Source organism: Procambarus clarkii, chromosome 11 (assembly GCF_040958095.1).
Source record: "Procambarus clarkii isolate CNS0578487 chromosome 11, FALCON_Pclarkii_2.0, whole genome shotgun sequence".
Classification (NCBI taxonomy): Eukaryota; Metazoa; Arthropoda; class Malacostraca; order Decapoda; family Cambaridae; genus Procambarus; species Procambarus clarkii.
Genome location: NC_091160.1, coordinates 35,347,095 through 35,368,641, shown reverse-complemented (window position 1 = coordinate 35,368,641; position 21,547 = coordinate 35,347,095). Strand labels below are relative to the sequence as shown.

Below are 21,547 nucleotides of genomic sequence, written 5' to 3'. Positions count from 1 at the left end.
AATAAAGAGTGGAGCGTCATCCCTCAGGCGAAGTGGACGCTGAAGAGAAGTGTATTTCATGGGATAAAAAGAAAGTGGATAAGGGAAGCGAAGCTTTTTTTTATCAGGATAGGGATTAAGCCTGTTACTGGGAGAGAGTGGCAAGGCCTGTTCCTCTTTATGAAAGGGCTTCCCTTCCTACTAGGAACAGCGTTCATTTGGGAGGAAAGGCTCACAGTTTCTGAGAGAGAGAGAAAAGAAGAACGCTCCTGAAAGAAAGGACGAAAGCCTGATAACCAAACCACACGAAGATTAGATGACACCAGTAGATTGACGGTTGAGAGGCGGGACCAAAAAGCAACAAAAAAGAAACAACACAGAAATCATAATAGCCTGATGCATCAAATGAACAAATCCACAAGGGCCGTGACGAGGGTCACAAATCCAGCCTTGTCACGGCCCTTGTGGATTTGTTCATTTGATGCATCACGCTATTGTGATTTCTGTGTGTAATGAAATAAGGGCAAAGAGGTAGAACGGCCTATTGACAGAGCTCGACTGCATGGGGGAATTGTGTAAAATCCTGGTTTGTGTCTCGGAGAGGCTGCAGGATCCAAGTAAGCGCAGTAGCACTTCTGGTTGCAATTCTTTTAACCATGTCGTAGCTCAGTCGATTAAGGAAGCGTCTGGGATGCTCTCGGACGTAGGTTCGTACCCTCGTCACGGCCCTTGTTTGGTGTGTAGTTTAGTTATCATATGTTGAGCCACGTTACTGTAACTCATCGTCTGAGGACGACACCCTGCTTTCGGAAAAAGCAGAGGACCTGCTTCTTGGAATGGAAGGGAGCCTATTCCAGGGAACTGAAGAGGAGAGGTATACTTTGGAACAGAACGAACTCCTAGGAACGGAAAGGGTAATGCTTCTCGGAACATAAGAGGAACCTGTTTGAGGAATTCGGGGAAGCGAATTGCCCCTAGGAAAGGAAGGGCTGTGGTCTGGAGCCAGTAGCACAGCTGACACATGAGATTGTCCTCGATGACCGTCTGGGAGGGAAGGCGTGACCCTCCCTATGGTAATCTGACGTCGCTCCTGTAGGTAATATGAGGCTACCGTGTTGGTTACCCACAGACCTTGGATCAATGCGACTTTTTCATCTACTACAATAAAACCCTAAACACATGCTTTTGTTTGTAATTATATATGTATATTTTCGTATGTATTTACCACTAAGAATGTGGTTAACACAGTACGTTCTTGATTGTATTATCAAGTTCCTCCAATCAGCCAGTTGGGGAATTCGTAGGTATTATGGGGGGAATAGGTTCCTAGCTGAGACCTACCGACAAATTTGTTTGACGTCGATTGTAGGAAGCTTCCTTATGACTATTACTGAATTAAAAAACAATCGACTTGATAGACACGGAGGGTAGAGTGAATCTGGACGCGCCCCGCCCTGAATAGGCAAACTGGCCCGCTGTGATAATATCTGATTGTGTTCTTATGTTCCTTGACAATGCCCCACTTTTCCACCCGCTGCCTCCCTTTCCACCCACTGCCTTCCCTTTTTTTTCCGCTTCCGCCACTTCTCCATGTCCAAACTCTTGTTTCTTTCCCTGTTTTCATTTTGCTCGTTGTGCATCATACTCTTATTACTTATTTTCCTCTAATTATATTCCCTTCTTATATATATCCGCCCTCACTGCATGTTCCCCCGCCCTCACTGCATGTTCCCCCGCCCTCACTGCATGTTCCCCCGCCCTCACTGCATGTTCCCCCGCCCTCACTACATGTTCCCCGCCCTCACTACATGTTCCCCCGCCCTCACTACATGTTCCCCGCCCTCACTACATGTTCCCCGCCCTCACTACATGTTCCCCGCCCTCACTACATGTTCCCCGCCCTCACTACATGTTCCCCCGCCCTCACTACATGTTCCCCCGCCCTCACTACATGTTCCCCGCGCTCACTACATGTTCCCCCGCCCTCACTACATGTTCCCCCGCCCTCACTACATGTTCCCCGCGCTCACTACATGTTCCCCGCCCTCACTACATGTTCCCCGCCCTCACTACATGTTCCCCCGCCCTCACTACATGTTCCCCCGCCCTCACTACATGTTCCCCGCGCTCACTACATGTTCCCCCGCCCTCACTACACATTCCCCGCCCTCACTACATGTTCCCCCGCCCTCACTACATGTTCCCCCGCCCTCACTACATGTTCCCCGCGCTCACTACATGTTCCCCCGCCCTCACTACACATTCCCCGCCCTCACTACATGTTCCCCCGCCCTCACTACATGTTCCCCGCCCTCACTACATGTTCCCCCGCCCTCACTACATGTTCTCCCGCCCTCACTACATGTTCCCCCGCCCTCACTACATGTTCCCCCGCCCTCACTACATGTTCCCCGCGCTCACTACATGTTCCCCGCCCTCACTACATGTTCCCCCGCCCTCACTACATGTTCCCCCGCCCTCACTACATGTTCCCCCGCCCTCACTACATGTTCCCCGCGCTCACTACATGTTCCCCGCCCTCACTACATGTTCCCCCGCCCTCACTACATGTTCCCCGCGCTCACTACATGTTCCCCCGCCCTCACTACATGTTCCCCCGCCCTCACTACATGTTCCCCCGCCCTCACTACACATTCCCCGCCCTCACTACATGTTCCCCCGCCCTCACTACATGTTCCCCCGCCCTCACTACATGTTCCCCCGCCCTCACTACATGTTCCCCCGCCCTCACTACATGTTCCCCGCGCTCACTACATGTTCCCCGCCCTCACTACATGTTCCCCCGCCCTCACTACATGTTCCCCGCGCTCACTACATGTTCCCCGCCCTCACTACATGTTCCCCGCCCTCACTACATGTTCCCCCGCCCTCACTACATGTTCCCCGCCCTCACTACATGTTCCCCCGCCCTCACTACATGTTCCCCCGCCCTCACTACATGTTCCCCCGCCCTCACTACATGTTCCCCGCCCTCACTACATGTTCCCCGCCCTCACTACATGTTCCCCGCGCTCACTACATGTTCCCCCGCCCTCACTACATGTTCCCCGCCCTCACTACATGTTCCCCCGCCCTCACTACATGTTCCCCGCCCTCACTACATGTTCCCCGCCCTCACTACATGTTCCCCCGCCCTCACTACATGTTCCCCGCCCTCACTACACATTCCCCGCCCTCACTACATGTTCCCCCGCCCTCACTACATGTTCCCCCGCCCTCACTACATGTTCCCCGCCCTCACTACATGTTCCCCCGCCCTCACTACACATTCCCCGCCCTCACTACATGTTCCCCCGCCCTCACTACATGTTCCCCGCCCTCACTACATGTTCCCCGCCCTCACTACATGTTCCCCCGCCCTCACTACATGTTCCCCGCCCTCACTACATGTTCCCCGCCCTCACTACACATTCCCCGCCCTCACTACATGTTCCCCGCCCTCACTACATGTTCCCCCGCCCTCACTACATGTTCCCCGCCCTCACTACACATTCCCCGCCCTCACTACATGTTCCCCCGCCCTCACTACATGTTCCCCCGCCCTCACTACACATTCCCCGCCCTCACTACACATTCCCCCGCCCTCACTACATGTTCCCCCGCCCTCACTACACATTCCCCGCCCTCACTACACATTCCCCCGCCCTCACTACATGTTCCCCCGCCCTCACTACATGTTCCCCCGCCCTCACTACATGTTCCCCCGCCCTCACTACATGTTCCCCCGCCCTCACTACACATTCCCCCGCCCTCACTACATGTTCCCCCGCCCTCACTACATGTTCCCCCGCCCTCACTACATGTTCCCCCGCCCTCACTACATGTTCCCCCGCCCTCACTACATGTTCCCCCGCCCTCACTACATGTTCCCCCGCCCTCACTACATGTTCCCCCGCCCTCACTACATGTTCCCCGCCCTCACTACATGTTCCCCCGCCCTCACTACACATTCCCCGCCCTCACTACATGTTCCCCCGCCCTCACTACACATTCCCCGCCCTCACTACACATTCCCCCGCCCTCACTACATGTTCCCCCGCCCTCACTACATGTTCCCCCGCCCTCACTACACATTCCCCCGCCCTCACTACACATTCCCCCGCCCTCACTACATGTTCCCCGCCCTCACTACATATTCCCCGCCCTCACTACATGTTCCCCGCCCCTTGCCGCCCCTAACTACATGTGCCCCGCCCCTTGCCGCCCCCAACTACATATCATCTTTGCCATCCCGCCCTCCCCGCCCCTCCCCGCCCCTCCCCGCCTCTCCCCGCCCCCTCCCCGCCCCTCCCCGCCCCTGCCCGCCCCTCCCCGGCCCTGCCCGCCCCCTCCCCGCCCCTCGTGTCCTTCACCACAGCAGGTGTTGCTTCAGCTTCTCACAGGGATCCACTTTTTGCACCGGCGTCACTGACTTCCAGACCTGAGGGAGGGGGGGGGGAAGTGTTGGTGAGGGAGGGGGGGGAGTGTTGGTGAGGGAGGGGGGGAGTGTTGGTGAGGGAGGGGGGAGTGTTGGTGAGGGAGGGGGGGGAAGTGTTGGTGAGGGAGGGGGGGGAAGTGTTGGTGAGGGAGGGGGTGGAGTGTTGGTGAGGGAGGGAGGGTGGAGTGTTGGTGAGGGAGGGGGGGGAAGTGTTGGTGAGGGAGGGGGGGGAAGTGTTGGTGAGGGAGGGGGGGGAAGTGTTGGTGAGGGAGGGGGTGGAGTGTTGGTGAGGGAGGGAGGGTGGAGTGTTGGTGAGGGAGGGGGGAGTGTTGGTGAGGGAGGGGGGGGAAGTGTTGGTGAGGGAGGGGGGGGAAGTGTTGGTGAGGGAGGGGGTGGAGTGTTGGTGAGGGAGGGGGTGGAGTGTTGGTGAGGGAGGGAGGGTGGAGTGTTGGTGAGGGAGGGAGGGTGGAGTGTTGGTGAGGGAGGGGGGGGGAGTGTTGGTGAGGGAGGGGGGGGAAGTGTTGGTGAGGGAGGGGGTGGAGTGTTGGTGAGGGAGGGGGTGGAGTGTTGGTGAGGGAGGGAGGGTGGAGTGTTGGTGAGGGAGGGGGGAGTGTTGGTGAGGGAGGGGGGAGTGTTGGTGAGGGAGGGAGGGTGGAGTGTTGGTGAGGGAGGGTGGAGTGTTGGTGAGGGAGGGGGGAGTGTTGGTGAGGGAGGGGGGGGAAGTGTTGGTGAGGGAGAGGGGGGGGGGAGTGTTGGTGAGGGAGGGGGTGGAGTGTTGGTGAGGGAGGGAGGGGGGAGTGTTGGTGAGGGAGGGGGGAGTGTTGGTGAGGGAGGGGGAAGTGTTGGTGAGGGAGGGAGGGGGGAGTGTTGGTGAGGGAGGGGGGAGTGTTGGTGAGGGAGGGTGGAGTGTTGGTGAGGGAGGGAAGGGGGAGTGTTGGTGAGGGAGGGGGGAGTGTTGGTGAGGGAGGGGGGAGTGTTGGTGAGGGAGGGGGGGAAGTGTTGGTGAGGGAGGGGGGGAAGTGTTGGTGAGGGAGGGGGGAGTGTTGGTGAGGGAGGGGGTGGAGTGTTGGTGAGGGAGGGGGGGAAGTGTTGGTGAGGGAGAAGGAGTTGAAGGGAGGTACCCTGACCTGGAGAATGATGTTGTTTAAAATTCGCTACTTGGAACAAAATGTTCCTAGTAGCACGGGCTAAGGCGAGCCCTGACCTGGAGAATGAATAAGGGTTGAGCAACAAGAGAGGCGCGCCGCGCAACACGTCACAGGCCGACAACAAGACGTGACTCCTTCCGCTGCTCTCGCCTGCTGAACAAGTCACACACACAAGCCTCTCAGCGCCATCGAAACCTCACATTTCTCCGTTTCTGTCTTATCTCCGTCCGTCCGTCCTCTTGCCTGCCCGCCCGTCCATCCGTCCTCTTGCCTGCCCGCCCGTCCATCCGTCCTCTTGCCTGTCCGCCCGTCCAATCCGGCGGGAAGTGGTTGATGTGAGAGGATGTCACCTGGCGAGGATCCCCCTGGTGAGGATGGGGTCGTCTAGGAGGTGCTGACTGAGGATGGATGCTCTCAAAAGTATTAAAAGGTCAAGGGTATTACGTGATGGGCCGCAGTGTACGTGTACGTCACACCGTGTGTACACCTGTGTACGCCACCCCGTGTGTACACCTGTGTACGCCACCCCCGTGTGTATACCTGTGTACGCATTTGTATTCAGCTATTTGTGCGTGTAGAATGGAACATTTTCACCTGGCGGGTGTCATGTATGGTGCTTCCAAGCCTAACTTTTTATCACATCTGCCTTTGAAATTGTGAGCGGCGCTTCCTGTGGTGTGGGCCTGCTGGGCCATACCTTCCTGCTGGGCCATACCTTCCTCCTGGGCCACACCTTCCTCCTGGGCCACACCTTCCTGCTGGGCCACACCTTCCTCCTGCTGGGCCACACCTTCCTCCTGGGCCACACCTTCCTGCTGGGCCACACCTTCCTCCTGCTGGGCCACACCTTCCTCCTGCTGGGCCATACCTTCCTGCTGGGCCATACCTTCCTGCTGGGCCATACCTTCCTGCTGGGCCACACCTTCCTCCTGCTGGGCCACACCTTCCTCCTGGGCCACACCTTCCTCCTGCTGGGCCACACCTTCCTGCTGGGCCACACCTTCCTGCTGGGCCACACCTTCCTCCTGCTGGGCCACACCTTCCTCCTGCTGGGCCATACCTTCCTGCTGGGCCACACCTTCCTGCTGGGCCACACCTTCCTGCTGGGCCACACCTTCCTGCTGGGCCACACCTTCCTGCTGGGCCACACCTTCCTCTCAGATAATCACAACCGACCGTTCGCATCTTCCCTAGTGTCAATTTTTGAGTCTGCTAGCCTAAGATCACCATATGTTAAACCCAGTTAAAGTCTACATTTATGTATGTGAACACCTCTACACACATTACCATATACATTTACACTAAACTTACAATATTAGTTACATTATTCAGTCTGGTAGACTTCCCCGAATGAATTATTTCTCGTCATAATATGTTTACGGAAGTGACGTCAGCATCCAGAATTTTGTGGGGGAAGGGGAGGGGGAGAGGGCTCTATCTGTTATCACCTTAAGAGAGGAAATATATATACACATGAGATATAAATCATACATATAGTTCTTTTGATGTTTATAACAAGATAAAACATAGTGTTACAGTTGTATAATGAAGCAAAGTCTCCCGAACGCGAGGGAGTATTATCTCATAGGCGGATAGCCTCATGGTATTGTGTTCACTAGCTGCTTGCACAGTGCAGGTCATCACTAGCTGCTTGCACAGTGCAGGTCATCACTAACTGCTTGTATAAAGCTTCATTGGCTTATGTATAAGAGGTTGAGAGACAAAGTACACTGATAATTGTGTGGTTTAGATACGTGTTAGATTATTGAAAGTTTTCTCCGAATACTTGTAAAACTTCCAGAGAACGGTGTCGCCATCTTTAAGGTGAGCGAGTTGGGTGGATATAAATAGCAGCTGTATCGTATGGAACAATAGCAGCTGCCTCGTATGGGACAACAGCTGCCTCGTATGGGACAACAGCAGCTGCCTCGTATTGGACAATAGCAGCTGTATCGTATGGAACAATAGCAGCTGCCTCGTATGGGACAACAGCTGCCTCGTATGGGACAACAGCAGCTGCCTCGTATGGGACAATAACAGCTGTATCGTATGGGACAATAGCAGCTGCCTCGTATGGAACAACAGCTGCCTCGTATGGGACAATAGCAGCTGCCTCGTATGGGACAATAGCAGCTGCCTCGTATGGAACAACAGCAGTTGCCTCGTACGGGACAATAGCAGCTGCCTCGTATGGGACAACAGCAGCTGCCTCGTATGGGACAATAGCAGCTGCCTCGAATGGAACAATAGCAGCTGCCTCGTATGGGACAACAACAGCTGCCTCGTATGGGACAACAGCAGCTGCCTCGTATGGGACAATAGCAGCTGCCTCGTATGGGACAATAGCAGCTGCCTCGTATGGGACAACAGCGGCTGCCTCGTATGGGACAACAGCAGCTGCCTCGTATGGGACAATAGCAGCTGCCTCGTATGGGACAATAGCAGCTGCCTCGTATGGGACAATAGCAGCTGCCTCGTATGGAACAACAGCAGTTGCCTCGTACGGGACAATAGCAGCTGCCTCGTATGGGACAACAGCAGCTGCCTCGTATGGGACAATAGCAGCTGCCTCGTATGGGACAACAGCAGCTGCCTCGTATGGGACAATAGCAGCTGCCTCGTATGGGACAATAGCAGCTGCCTCGTATGGGACAATAGCAGCTGCCTCGTATGGGACAATAGCAGCTGCCTCGTATGGGACAATAGCAGCTGCCTCGTATGGGACAATAGCAGCTGCCTCGTATGGGACAACAGCAGCTGCCTCGTATGGGACAATAGCAGCTGCCTCGTATGGGACAACAGCAGCTGCCTCGTATGGGACAATAGCAGCTGCCTCGTATGGGACAATAGCAGCTGCCTCGTATGGGACAATAGCAGCTGCCTCGTATGGGACAATAGCAGCTGCCTCGTATGGGACAATAGCAGCTGCCTCGTATGGGACAATAGCAGCTGCCTCGTATGGGACAAAAGTCCGCATACAATTTCCCTTATCTTATCTATTAACCAACTAAGGGTCCTATAGACACGTTCCCGTAATGCTCTCATTTGCTTATTTTTGTACTAATTTACTGGAATATTAAAATAAAAGTTAAATGCGTTATTTTGTTATAATTTTGGCTGGAAACTGCACATTGCGACACAGACGGCGTCCTCGCTGTGTCCTCACTATTGCCCTTGTACTGTCAGCTCATGCCCTTGGTGTCGTATTTATTCGGGGGGTAAATGGAGATTTGGTTTTATTAAGAAATGTAAGGTAGGTGAGGTGGCGGAATTGTTCAAGTCGGAGGGCAGGAGCCGTAGGTGAGAGTGGAGGTCCCAGCCACCAGCCAGACACCTTTTGGAGCTGGTCCAAGACCCCGCCACTCCTCTCCTGGCCTTATCTCTGCACACGTTTCATTGATCAGGCCACGAGGACGACCAGCATCTGCCTGGCCACGTGTCCTTGTCGTTACTTGCAACCCGAGGTAGACGGTCTGTCCCCCAGGAGGGCGTGTTGGGCGGGACCGGGGTACAGCAGCAGCCGTTCTTGTCGTTATTTAAGAGATTATTTTTGGAGCTCGGATAGAAATTTTCTTGAATTAAGGTTACTGGGAACACCTGTGGTGGACTCTGGTGGCCACGGACACACCACTGGTGGACCTGGTGGACTCTGGTGGCCACGGACACACAACTGGTGGCCACGGACACACCACTGGTGGACACGGACACACCACTGGTGGACTCTGGTGGCCACGGACACACCACTGGTGGACACGGACACACCACTGGTGGACTCTGGTGGCCACGGACACACCACTGGTGGACTCTGGTGGCCACGGACACACCACTGGTGGACACGGACACACCACTGGTGGACCTGGTGGACTCTGGTGGCCACGGACACACCACTGGTGGCCACGGACACACCACTGGTGGACACGGACACACCACTGGTGGACTCTGGTGGCCACGGACACACCACTGGTGGCCACGGACACACCACTGGTGGACCTGGTGGACTCTGGTGGCCACGGACACACCACTGGTGGCCACGGACACACCACTGGTGGCCACGGACACACCACTGGAGGATCTGGTGGACTCTGGTGGCCACGGACACACCACTGGTGGACCTGGTGGACTCTGGTGGCCACGGACACACCACTGGTGGACACGGACACACCACCGGAATGTCCATGAACGGAGTCGCAGTGTAACGCTTCAACAAACCAACCAACACAAGCCTCCCTGCGCGCCAAAAAGGCTTAACACAAAAAATAACGATTAATAGACTAATATCAAGATAAGTCTTCTGAACATAATATAACAATGGCAGTATTGAACATCAGCAAAAACATTTCAAGGTGGTAATACCGCTTGGTAAAAAAGAAATCAGGTTGGTATTATTCCTCAATGGATGTGAACGAGTTCATAATGTTTACAATGTCGCATTGATAACAAGTTTTTGGGGGGTACATTCTGCAAAACAATCATTAGCAATGGTTTTTCACATTGAAAGGTGTGTATAACATTTTAAGTTCGTAATGATGGTAAGATTACACAGCAGAGATTAAATTTGACCATAAGATGGCAATAATGCAGTTATGATATCAACAAACACTGGTGATGGCAACACTCACCCGGCCACTTCCGGTAGATCACGCCTCTTATTACACGCATTTTGATTCTCATATTTTGTGTATAATTATATATATATATATATATATATATATATATATATATATATATATATATATATATATATATATATACAACTTTAGAACACTTTCCCACCAGGAGACTCGAACCCTAGCCAGCACAGAAGCCTTCCAGCAACTGGCATAACAGGTACGCCTTAACCCTCTCCACCACCTGCTCAGACCCTTAAAAGAGATGGTAATTTCGGAGTATTTAAATACCACAAAGATCACCACCTCCCAAGAGCACTAGAGCAAGTGAGGGGTCATTTAAACGTTAATTTCATCAAGTCCCTGTTAATATGGGAAGACACAGTGTCTATGCTTAAGGCACAACTCTCCTAAACACGAGAGTCAAGTATACAAGGGTCAAGGGTCAAGTATTTTAAGGGTCTGAGCAGGTGGTGGAGAGGGTTAAGGCGTACCTGTTATGCCAGTTGCTGGAAGGCTTCTGTGCTGGCTAGGGTTCGAGTCTCCTGGTGGGAAAGTGTTCTAAAGTTGTATACTTGACTCTCGTGTTTAGGAGAGTTGTGTCATATATATATATATATATATATATATATATATATATATATATATATATATATATATATATATATACTAGGAGGAGTACCCGGCGGTGCCCGGGTTATTTTGTCTCCCCCCCCCTTCTTTTCGCCCACTCTTTCCACCCTTCCCCTTTCACCTAATGTTCCCCCATTACACTTTTCTCCCTCTCCTATTTTCCCTTCTCTCCATATATATATATATATATATATATATATATATATATATATATATATATATATATATATATATATATATATATATGTGTGTGTGTGTGTGTTTACTGTGTAAGTATTTACCCATAACACTGTAGACTGGTGCCTACCTCCAGCTCCCTCGCCTTCTACAGGACCATAAGACCGATCTGTCTCTCTTGTAGGAGATCCTGGGCGTGTGGCGGGAGGACGGGGGAGTGTCGTGGGTGCCCCTGACACCCGTCACCACCTTCAGGGACGTGGCCGCTTGTGTCAGGGACACCGGGGACCCCTTACCCCACCTGCTGGAGGCTTCACCGCTCGGAGGTACGTTCAACACTACATTTTGACTTCGTTTTGATGTCCAAAGGATTTGGTAAAGAATGGGAATCTACAATACAGTAAAGGTTGGATGTAAAGTTTAGTGGCCTGGTTGACGACCGGGCCGCAGGGACGCTAAGCCCCGGAAGCACCTCAAGGTAACCTTCAGGTAAGCCTGTCCACTTGTAGGTGTCTGAGTGAGGTGTGGCGGTAATAGGTTTGTACATAAACAAGATTGACGGGTAAAGAATGTTACGGGCTCACCATAGGCCGTGCTACATGGACATTTCGTTCTGAGTAGCTAAATCTAAAACAGCGAACAAGGTAAAGAATGTCAGTATTGGGCTGTTGCCGTTATTCCGGCTATTGTGGGCAGACGACTGCATGAGACTTATCGTAGAATAATATATTACCTCATTAAATAATTACAACCTTAGTCACAGGAAAATTAGTACTAGTAACAGGGAATTAGTACTAGTAACAGGGAATTAATTCTAATCAGGGGATAATTCGTCACTTAGGCAGGGAGATAATGTCTCCTCGCCACAGGAGACTAGGAATTAATTAGTCTCCTAGCCATGAAGAAATTAAGTCTTCGATCAACGGTAAAATTATTTCCCCAGTCAAAAATGGTCCAATATTTACGGACTGTTTCATCCATCAGCCGCGAAATAATCAATCTCCTAGCCTTTATAGTAATTACTATACAAGTTACAATTATACAATTACTAATTACAAGTCCCCTTCCCCTTGACAGTAGTGTAATTATAGTCCCCGGCCACGTGGCAATTAGTCCCATCAATAATTAGACCATTTATCTTGAGTAATCATCTTCCAAAAGAGTAATGATTAAAACATGGGTATTTAATGACATATTTATGAAAAAAACACTCGACCAACACGACCGGACAAAAGAGGATGATATCAAAGAATGAGGTAATTGATAAAATACCATGCCGAAGATTACCATCAGAGTGCCGGCGGGGGGATGGGGAATTAGCCTCGGCTACCATCCTCTTTTGTCCGGTCGTGTTGGTCGAGTGGTTAAGCTGTCCTGTACGCCAGATGCAGAGTGCTCCTGGCAGTATGGGTTCGAGTCACTTCTGGGGTGTGAGTTTTCAGTTATATTATATATAATATATTATATATATATATATATATATATATATATATATATATATATATATATATATATATATATATATATATATATATATACGAGATTAACATGATGTTACCACAAGGAATTGTTAGTCTTGATTAACTTCTTTTATTCGATCTGAATTTAGGCAAATAGACTAATTGTAGATATATAGTTTCCTGCGAGGCTATGTAATCCAGATGAATAATACTGTACTGTTGATGGAATACTGTAAGTTAAGTATTAATGATTGTCAGTAATAGTGATATAGTATCGTTGATTGTGAGTAATGATGATCGAGTAGTATTGATTTAGTACTGTTGGTGGGATCATGTATACTGTACTCCACTTGATAGTGTAGCGGAGGAGTCTAATATACATGTTGACCAGACCACACACTAGAAGGTGAAGGGACGACGACGTTTCGGTCCGTCCTGGACCATTCTCAAGTCGATTGAGAATGGTCCAATATACATATATACATATATACCGTCTAATATACATATTCTTGTGTTAACAGTGCGTGTGGTGGCCGGATGGGAGAGACCGCTGGAGCTACTACGCCTCTGGAACGGTCTCAAGGATCAGGTCTCCTACACCGCTTCCTACACCCACAAGGACCACACGGCGGACCCCCTCGCTGCTTTTTCTAAGTCATCCTATATGGAGGAGGAGGATGAGGAGGACAGCGATCCCATAAGTCCTTGGGAATTGTACGATCTCAAGGACGAACTCAAGGATTTTGGTCCGGAGCTTCGTCCTCCTCTAAGCAACGGTGGTCTATCGACCCCCGTCTTTCCTCAGGGCGGTGTAGGATTTGCCTTCGACGACCCGCCCCTGTCTCGGTCTCTGGACGATAGCGATGAGCTGGTGGTGGTAAGCAGTGATGGCGAAGCCGATTCGTCCTATAACTCTCATACCCACAACCCGAGGAATATTTTCGGGAAGTGGTTCTTCGGCAGAAATGGTCTAACCCGTCACAGCAGTAGGCCTTTGAGGCGACCGTCACATAACTGGAGCTCCGGCCCCCGCAGACCGTCTGCCAGCTCTCCGTTTGTGCGTGGTCGATCTCACACTTCATCTCTCCCGTTAAAATCTCAGGAAATTGTACAAGCCCCGTTGAATTATCCTAAGCAACGGTACCCATTAAATGTTCAAGAATCGCGGTTTAGCGCAGAAGTTGATCACAGAAAACGAATGTTACCTGTACATACCATAGAAAATGGCTCACCTAATTATTTCAACGAAAACTTGTACAAATATAATCTTCACAAAGCTTACAATAATACAAATGAAATTTACTTAGATAAAACGCATAGAAATAGAAACCTGAGCCCTGTGATAAGTAAAAAACAAAAGTTAAGGTCTTCCGAGCACAAACTGTCAAGTACAAAGCATGGATATGATAAAGTCAGCGGTAACTGTTCAATAGTCAATAACACGGGAGACGAGGCTAGTCGCGTCGCTCGCGCCAGTTACCCAAACCCAAGCCAAAGTGATATACGGCACCTCCTTCAGAACCACTTCACAAGCAAGGCTCCTCAACCGAGTACTCAGTCTAACTATGCATTGCCGCCGAACTCTCACACGAGGGACATCCGTAGTTCCGCGGGTCGTGATCTCCAAGTTAGAAACAGTGATAGCAAGCGTGTCGACAATAACAATGCGCCAAGTAGAGGTCGCTGCGCAGTGAGTGACGAGAGTGAGAGACATGTGAGGTCCGACAGAGTGAACTTCAGTACAAACTACAGCCCGGGACACCCAGCACCGCGCCAGGGCAGCAGTGTGCAGGCGCACACCAGCGGGCTCAGGCACTCCACCAAGTTTAAGAGTGTGGATCACCGTAACAATGGCGCTCCCGGCCAGTGGGCAGTAGCCAGGGGCGCCACCAGTCAAGTGCATGAGCGTCCCCCTCAGGCTAAAGCTCTCAGGGAACAATGGAACGGTGGTGGTGCAGGTGGAAGGAAAGGACAGGGTGGTAGATCACATAGAATCAGTGATGTGGTAGGGAGCGGGCAGGCCCCTCCCCATGGTGGGGTAGGCACGGCGCTGCCTTCACTGGGCAGCAGCCAGGAGCGACCCTCCAGGCGCACCACCACACACCGCACCATCCATAGACGGTCCTACTCCGACCCGCTCTACGAGTACCTGAAGGAGGACCCCCAGGCCCTCCACCTCCGACACTCACCACGACGACGCAGACATTCAGGTGAGTCAAATGAACAATTCACTTTAGTCTGAGTCACTTTACACCTCGGCAGCATCAGGAGTCATCAACAATATATACAACCTCTCGTGAATCGTATTCATGTTCCTCAATCACGGAGAGTTTGTTTACATTTATAAAAGAGTTTAAGAGCTCCGGAGCACTACGAGGCTGTTTGTAACAATTCAGGTGAAATTTATAAGCTGGTAAGCTGTTTAATAAATGTAAACAAAGTCGCCATGATTAAGAAAAGATGTAAAGGCTGCCTAAGTGGTTGCATAAATGCTTCACGAATCCTGACCCAGAACTTTTGTGAGCCCCCCGGTATTTCTCAGGATTTTTCCCAGCTATATTTTGAACTGTCTAATTGTTTGGTATTACTGGTTCACCACCCCGAGTGTGGACTCTGCCTGTCTGCTCCACACTGTAACTCCTTGGCCTTGTCTCCCCTTGTCTCTTACGTTGAAGATTTAAAGGAAATAATCTTAAGTAATATGTATTTCTTAGTTAATTATGTCATTCACCCAACCTTCCCTATAAAAAAATCTCAAATATTAGAGAAGTCAACGAGTATCTCCAGCAGGTGTAACACGTGACAGGCGTCTGGGAGTTGTTTGTTGTTTAAGATTCGCTACTCAGAAGAATAAGTTCCAGTAGCACGGGCTATGGTGAGCCCGTAATGTCTGGGAGACTGTCACGTGAGAGGGGCTGGGTGTTAACACCGTCCACCAGCTCGCTGTGTGTTCTCGGGGAGAACACAACTGATAAGCGTGCCGAGGGACCCCTAGCCAGCGGCTGATCATTCCTCAATTTACAACCCACCACAACTGGGTAACTCCCATGTACCTATTAACTACTAGGTGAACACAGGCATCATGGGTAAGGACATATGCTCATCCAAACACCTCGCCCTGCCCGGGAATCTAACTCTGGGCCAAAGTGTTGTGAGTCGACTATGCTAACCACTGCGCTACTAGTCGCTTATTTCTGCTGATTTAAAGCAAAGGTTTATAATACAAAAACAGTTTATCTAAGTAATTAGCGGCGTCACTAAGGTATATTGGGAGACCTCCACAAGCTGTTATGTGTTGTTGTTGTTGTTGTTATAGATTCAGCTACTCGGAACAAGTTCCAAGTAGCACGGACTATGGTGAGCCCGTAACTTACCTGGCACAGGAGCGGGGCAAGTAGCACGGGCTATGGTGAGCCCGTAACTTACCTGGCACAGGAGCGGGGCAAGTAGCACGGGCTATGGTGAGCCCGTAACTTACCTGGCACAGGAGCGGGGCAAGTAGCACGGGCTATGGTGAGCCCGTAACTTACCTGGCACAGGAGCGGGGCAAGTAGCACGGGCTATGGTGAGCCCGTAGTGGACTTACCTGGCACAGGAGCGGGGCAAGTAGCACGGGCTATGGTGAGCCCGTAGTGGACTTACCTGGCACAGGAGCGGTGCGTGTCGACCATTCATTAACAACTGTCGAATGAATTTGTTTTACATATGTACTACACGTCTTGTTTCTAGAAAAAAACTGTATTGTATGTTTAAATCAAGTTATAAAAAATTTTGTGAACGTTTGTAATTGCAAGGATGGTAGTCGTGTCCCCATAGTTCCCTGAAGTGCTCTCGCCACGGACCAGATATCTTCTTGAGGTTATCTTGAGATGATTTCGGAGCTTAGTGTCCCCGCGGCCCGGTCCTCGACCAGGCCTCCACCCCCAGGAAGCAGCCCGTGACAGCTGACTAACACCCAGGTACCTATTGTACTGCTAGGTAACAGGGGCATAGGTTGAAAGAAACTCTGCCCATTGTTTCTCGCCGGCGCCTGGGATCGAACCCAGGACCACAGGATCACAAGTCCAGCGTGCTGTCCGTTCGGCCGACCGGCTCCTATATTGAGCAGTTACACACCAGCCGACAGTAACAAACTTGTAGTTGATATTCACACTTTGGTAACTTTAGTCCGGACTGCTCTACCACCAGTATTCATGTCTCCAAAACTTGGGTTAGTTCTCTCGCACTGAGTTGATTCGCGCCTAAGTTACAGGCAACTCAAATAGGCTACCTCAGGCGGAAAACAGCTCGCCAGCTGGTATAAATTATTTAACCACAGGACTAGTACAGGGGCTGGTGGTCCAAACGGGTCCCTGCCAGACCCCTGCAGGGGCTGGTGGTCCACAGTGTCGTCCCTGCCAGACTAGTACAGGGGCTGGTGGTCCACACTGGGGTCCCTGCCTGACCCCTGCAGGGGCTGGTGGTCCACACTGGAGTCCCTGCCAGACCCCTGCAGGGGCTGGTGGTCCACACTGGCGTCCCTGCCAGACTAGTACAGGGGCTGGTGGTCCACACTGGCGTCCCTGCCAGACTAGTACAGGGGCAGGTGGTCCACACTGGCGTCCCTGGCAGACCCCTGCAGGGGCTGGTGGTCCACACTGGCGTCCCTGCCAGACCCCTGCAGGGGCTGGTGGTCCACAGTGTCGTCCCTGCCAGACCCCTGCAGGGGCTGGTGGTCCACAGTGTCGTCCCTGCCAGACCCCTGCAGGGGCTGGTGGAACGAAAGCCAAGCCCAACGCGCCCTCTCACTAACTTTTTGTTGACAAAACTTCTTACAGTTGTAGGGAACCTTTAATGATTTATCAAACCTTTTTTAAACCTATTTAACGTGGTTTTTATTTATTTTTTATGTTTTTTATTTATATTTATATTCCAAACTGCGACCTTAAAGAATTTAACCTAACTCTGTTTTCCTCCGAAATAGTAATCCCGTGTTAAGCGTGTCACGTCCGAGTTAATTTTACAAGCAACATTAATGTTGCAAACGTCACTGAAATACTTAAAAAAACATGCATTAAAATGTTATAAAAGGAAAACGTAGCTATTTATCGTGTTTTTTTTTCAAATAATGTGAAGTGACTTGTCATCGTGTGTGTGTCTGGTGGGGGGGGGGGGGAATTTGGGGCCAGTTTACAACAAGGAAAATAAAGATTATTATTTTTAATGGCAAGACGTGTATATAAGGTAAATAATTGTGATGATGGAAATGTTATGACAAGTTCGGTGACCATGTCGAGTATTGATGGCCGTTGGCGGTCAATATAGATAGTTGACAATGATTGTGGGGAAGATGAGGCTACGTCAGAGTGGACACTCAAGTGTTAGCGTCACTCCGTGAGTACCGGCCACTCCAATGGTGGAAGAACACTAATGGGGTCAACACAACACTAATACTAATAATACTTCACACTAATTCCATCGCAAGAACGTGAAAATACTTCTATCTACACTATCAAAACTCCCTCAGGAAAAAATAAAAGTAATTACGAGACAGCCAAAGCCAGAATCATGATATAGCACTTGCAAGAGACATGAGGAAAAGTGTAAACATGTAAGGAAGGAATGTTACCCATCTGCTTGAACCATCATCGGGGGATCGAACGCGGACCTGCACGAAGCGAGGTCTCTGCTGAACCGACGAGTCTGAGTGCAGGAAATTAGTCAACACATTCGACAGGAAGCCATGGGATTCTTACACATGTACCGATTGGTAAGATTATAGAGTTCATTTGTTTTCTTCAGCGATTTGATCGACTTAATTTATTACGAATGTTGATGCCTTAATGTCTTATTAAGGTAAATATTCACCCAGGGACGAGGCAGGTAAGTATTCACCCAGGGACGAGGCAGGTAAGTATTCACCCAGGGACGAGGCAGGTAAGTATTCACCCAGGGACGATCCATACTTCTGTGTATTTACACTTGTGAGTGAACACCTGGGTCGAGGTGAACGACTTGTTCAACCGAGACCTCATGAACGCCTTGAACACATTTTCCAAGATAATGAGGTTAAGCCAATGACGGGTGGAGGTCAGTACACACGAGGTATAGGTTAGGTAATAATTGTAATTACGAAGCAATAAGATGCTTATCTTAACATACTAAGAAGGTTAGGTGAGGTCGGTGTTTTCTATGAAGCTTTTCAAGGTAAACTGAAATATTCACAATAAATTAGTATGTCACATATGCACTTATTTAATAAGTCAATATTGACTAAAAGAAATTGTGAGAACGGGTTGCAACGAGAGGTGTGTACTGGTGAGGGGTGAGTGACTGGCCGCTCCCATGAGTGAATGGTCACAGGAGGAGAGTGAAAGGGAACAGAACTATCAGGGGGAAAAGCGCCAAGCCATTACGACCATATAGCACTGGGATGGAGTCAGGATAAGGATTTGGGATGGGACGGGGGGGGGGGGAGGGAAGGAATGGTGCCCAACCACTTGGACGGTCGGGGATTGAACGCCGACCTGCATGAGGCGACACCGTTGCTCTACCGTCCAGCCCAAGTGGTTCGGAAGCTGCTTAAAAGTGTCATAAGTGAAAAGGTTCTCGAAAACAATTATTTTTGTCTTGAGGGTGTTAGAGGTTTTAACTTGGAACATCTGGACTTCTGACATTTTAGAAATTTGGGGCCAGATTCACGAAGCAGTTACGCAAGCACTTACGAACGTGTACATCTTTCCTCGATCTTTGACGGCTTTGTTTACATTTATTAAACAGTTTACAAGCATGAAAACTTGCCAATCAACTGTTGTTATTGTTATAAACAGCCTCCTGGTGCTTCGGAGCTCATTAACTGTTTAATAATTGGAAACAAAGCCGCCAAAGATTGAAAAAAGATGGTCAGGTTCGTACGTGCTTGCGTAACTGCTTCGTGAATCTGGCCCTTGGCGATTTGGTATTAGGGTTATAATTATTGTAGCCTAAAATATGTTTATCATGAGTTTTCAGCTTTATAATAAAATTAATAATTTAATAATTCAAATTCCATTAGTGGTTTACATATCTTTAACACGCATACATAAAGGTACTATACATTATTATATATATATATTACACGTGGCACATGTTGTGGAAAATAATATATATGATATGAATCTTATTATTTGTGTAGTCAATACACGACTATTTGTGTAGTCAATACACGACTATTTGTGTAGTCAATACACGACTATTTTGTAGTCAATACACGACTGTTTTGTAGTCAATACACGACTATTTTGTAGTCAATACACGACTATTTTGTAGTCAATACACGACTATTTTGTAATCAATACACGACTATTTTGTAGTCAATACACGACTGTTTTGTAGTCGATACACGACTATTTTGTAGTCAATACACGACTATTTTGTAATCAATACACGACTATTTTGTAGTCAATACACGACTGTTTTGTAGTCAATACACGACTATTTTGTAGTCAATACACGACTATTTTGTAGTCAATACACGACTATTTTGTAATCAATACACGACTATTTTGTAGTCAATACACGACTGTTTTGTAGTCAATACACGACTATTTTGTAGTCAATACACGACTATTTTGTAATCAATACACGACTATTTTGTAGTCAATACACGACTATTTTGTAGTCAATACACGACTATTTTGTAGTCAATACACGACTATTTTGTAGTCAATACACGACTATTTTGTAGTCAATACACGACTATTTTGTAGTCAATGGACGACTGTTTTGTAGTCAATACACGACTATTTTGATCAATAATTATATTATAATATTTATTGACATGTTAACAATCAGGTCTGAGGGTGAAGGTCAAACTACTGTGATGTAATCCAACTCTCCCAACTAATAGGTCGCATTTTTTACGTAATGGCAGCCAACGTTACAAATGCGACTTGCTAAGAACAGTAACCGCACGCAAATATCGACGATTTCTATACCTCGGACCGATGGGTTAGGTGGGTTACTTACCTTTCTGGTAAGGTTAGTAGGTTGGATTTTTTACGGAGTGGCATATCAAGGCTGAACGGTGAAGGTAGCCAATGGGCACACGCAGCGGTCCTGAACATTTGCTAACTGTCTGGAATTGGGCAATTTAAGTTAATTTTTAAGGACTAGCCTCAAATAACCTTAAATTGGGCAAGCTTATCTCTTTGGAACGACCCTGTAATTTCCTCTGATCCTCGCTAAATGCCGCCCAGTTCCTGTTCTTGTCCCGTATTACATCTCGTACTACTGTAGTTTGTTGTATTATTCACCTGTTGTATTTACTGAGCCTTTGTGTCTCGTGGTCACCCTCGGACACATATACGGGAGACATCTCCCGTCACGCAGGGTGCAGTCGCACCTCCACAGATCTCCAGTATCAGCTCTTGATACTGGTAATGGCTCAAAAGGGTCACCACTTACGGGCTATTCATGCCCGTGCCACCTTTTGGGTGGCTTAATCTTCATCAATCAATCAATCTCGTGGTCATCTCAGTATATGTTACCTGTTCCTTGTTTGTGCCACATCCATCCATCCCAGTCAATGACTGTTAAAGACAGACAGACGTATTCGACTTGAGAATGGTCCAGGACTGACCGAAACGTCGTCGTCCCTTCAATTTCTAGTGTGTGGTCTGGTCAACATACTTCAGCCACGTTATTGTGACTCATCGCCTGCAGACAGACGTAAGCTATCAATACACTGTCGTAACTCAGTCGATTAAGGCAGTGTCTGGGATGCTCCTGGACGCAGGTTCGAATCCTCGTCACGACCCTTGTGGATTTGTTTATCAATACACGACTATTTTGATAAATAATTATTATAGTAATATGTAAATAAGTATTATAATAAACTGGCAGTTGTCTAACTCCCAGGTACCTATTTACTGCTACGTGAACAGGGGTATCAGGGTGAATGAAACTATGCCAGTGTGTGTGTGTGAAATATATGCAGTAGATATAATTAGGAAAAATGGATCGCGAGTCGGTAAATTTGACAACAGACGGTTAGAAAGGCGGGGTCCAAGAGCTTGATTGGTGAAGTTATGCCATCCAAGAGGTGGCATGGGCATGAATAGCCCGTTAGGACACAACATATGATTT

At 49.3% G+C, this 21,547-nt stretch overlaps 1 protein-coding gene across 2 annotated transcripts in view; it reads left to right on the top strand.

The window, feature by feature from the left end:
• Window positions 1-21,547, top strand: part of LOC123758469 (Ankyrin-repeat, SH3-domain, and Proline-rich-region containing Protein) — a 303,178-nt gene that overhangs the window by 7,240 nt on the left and 274,391 nt on the right. For both annotated transcript variants that reach the window (XM_069322576.1, XM_069322575.1), the window contains exons 2-3: window positions 11,167-11,308; window positions 12,964-14,652. In XM_069322576.1, coding sequence (XP_069178677.1) covers window positions 11,167-11,308; window positions 12,964-14,652 — 1,831 coding nt within the window. The remainder of the gene's footprint in view (window positions 1-11,166; window positions 11,309-12,963; window positions 14,653-21,547) is intronic.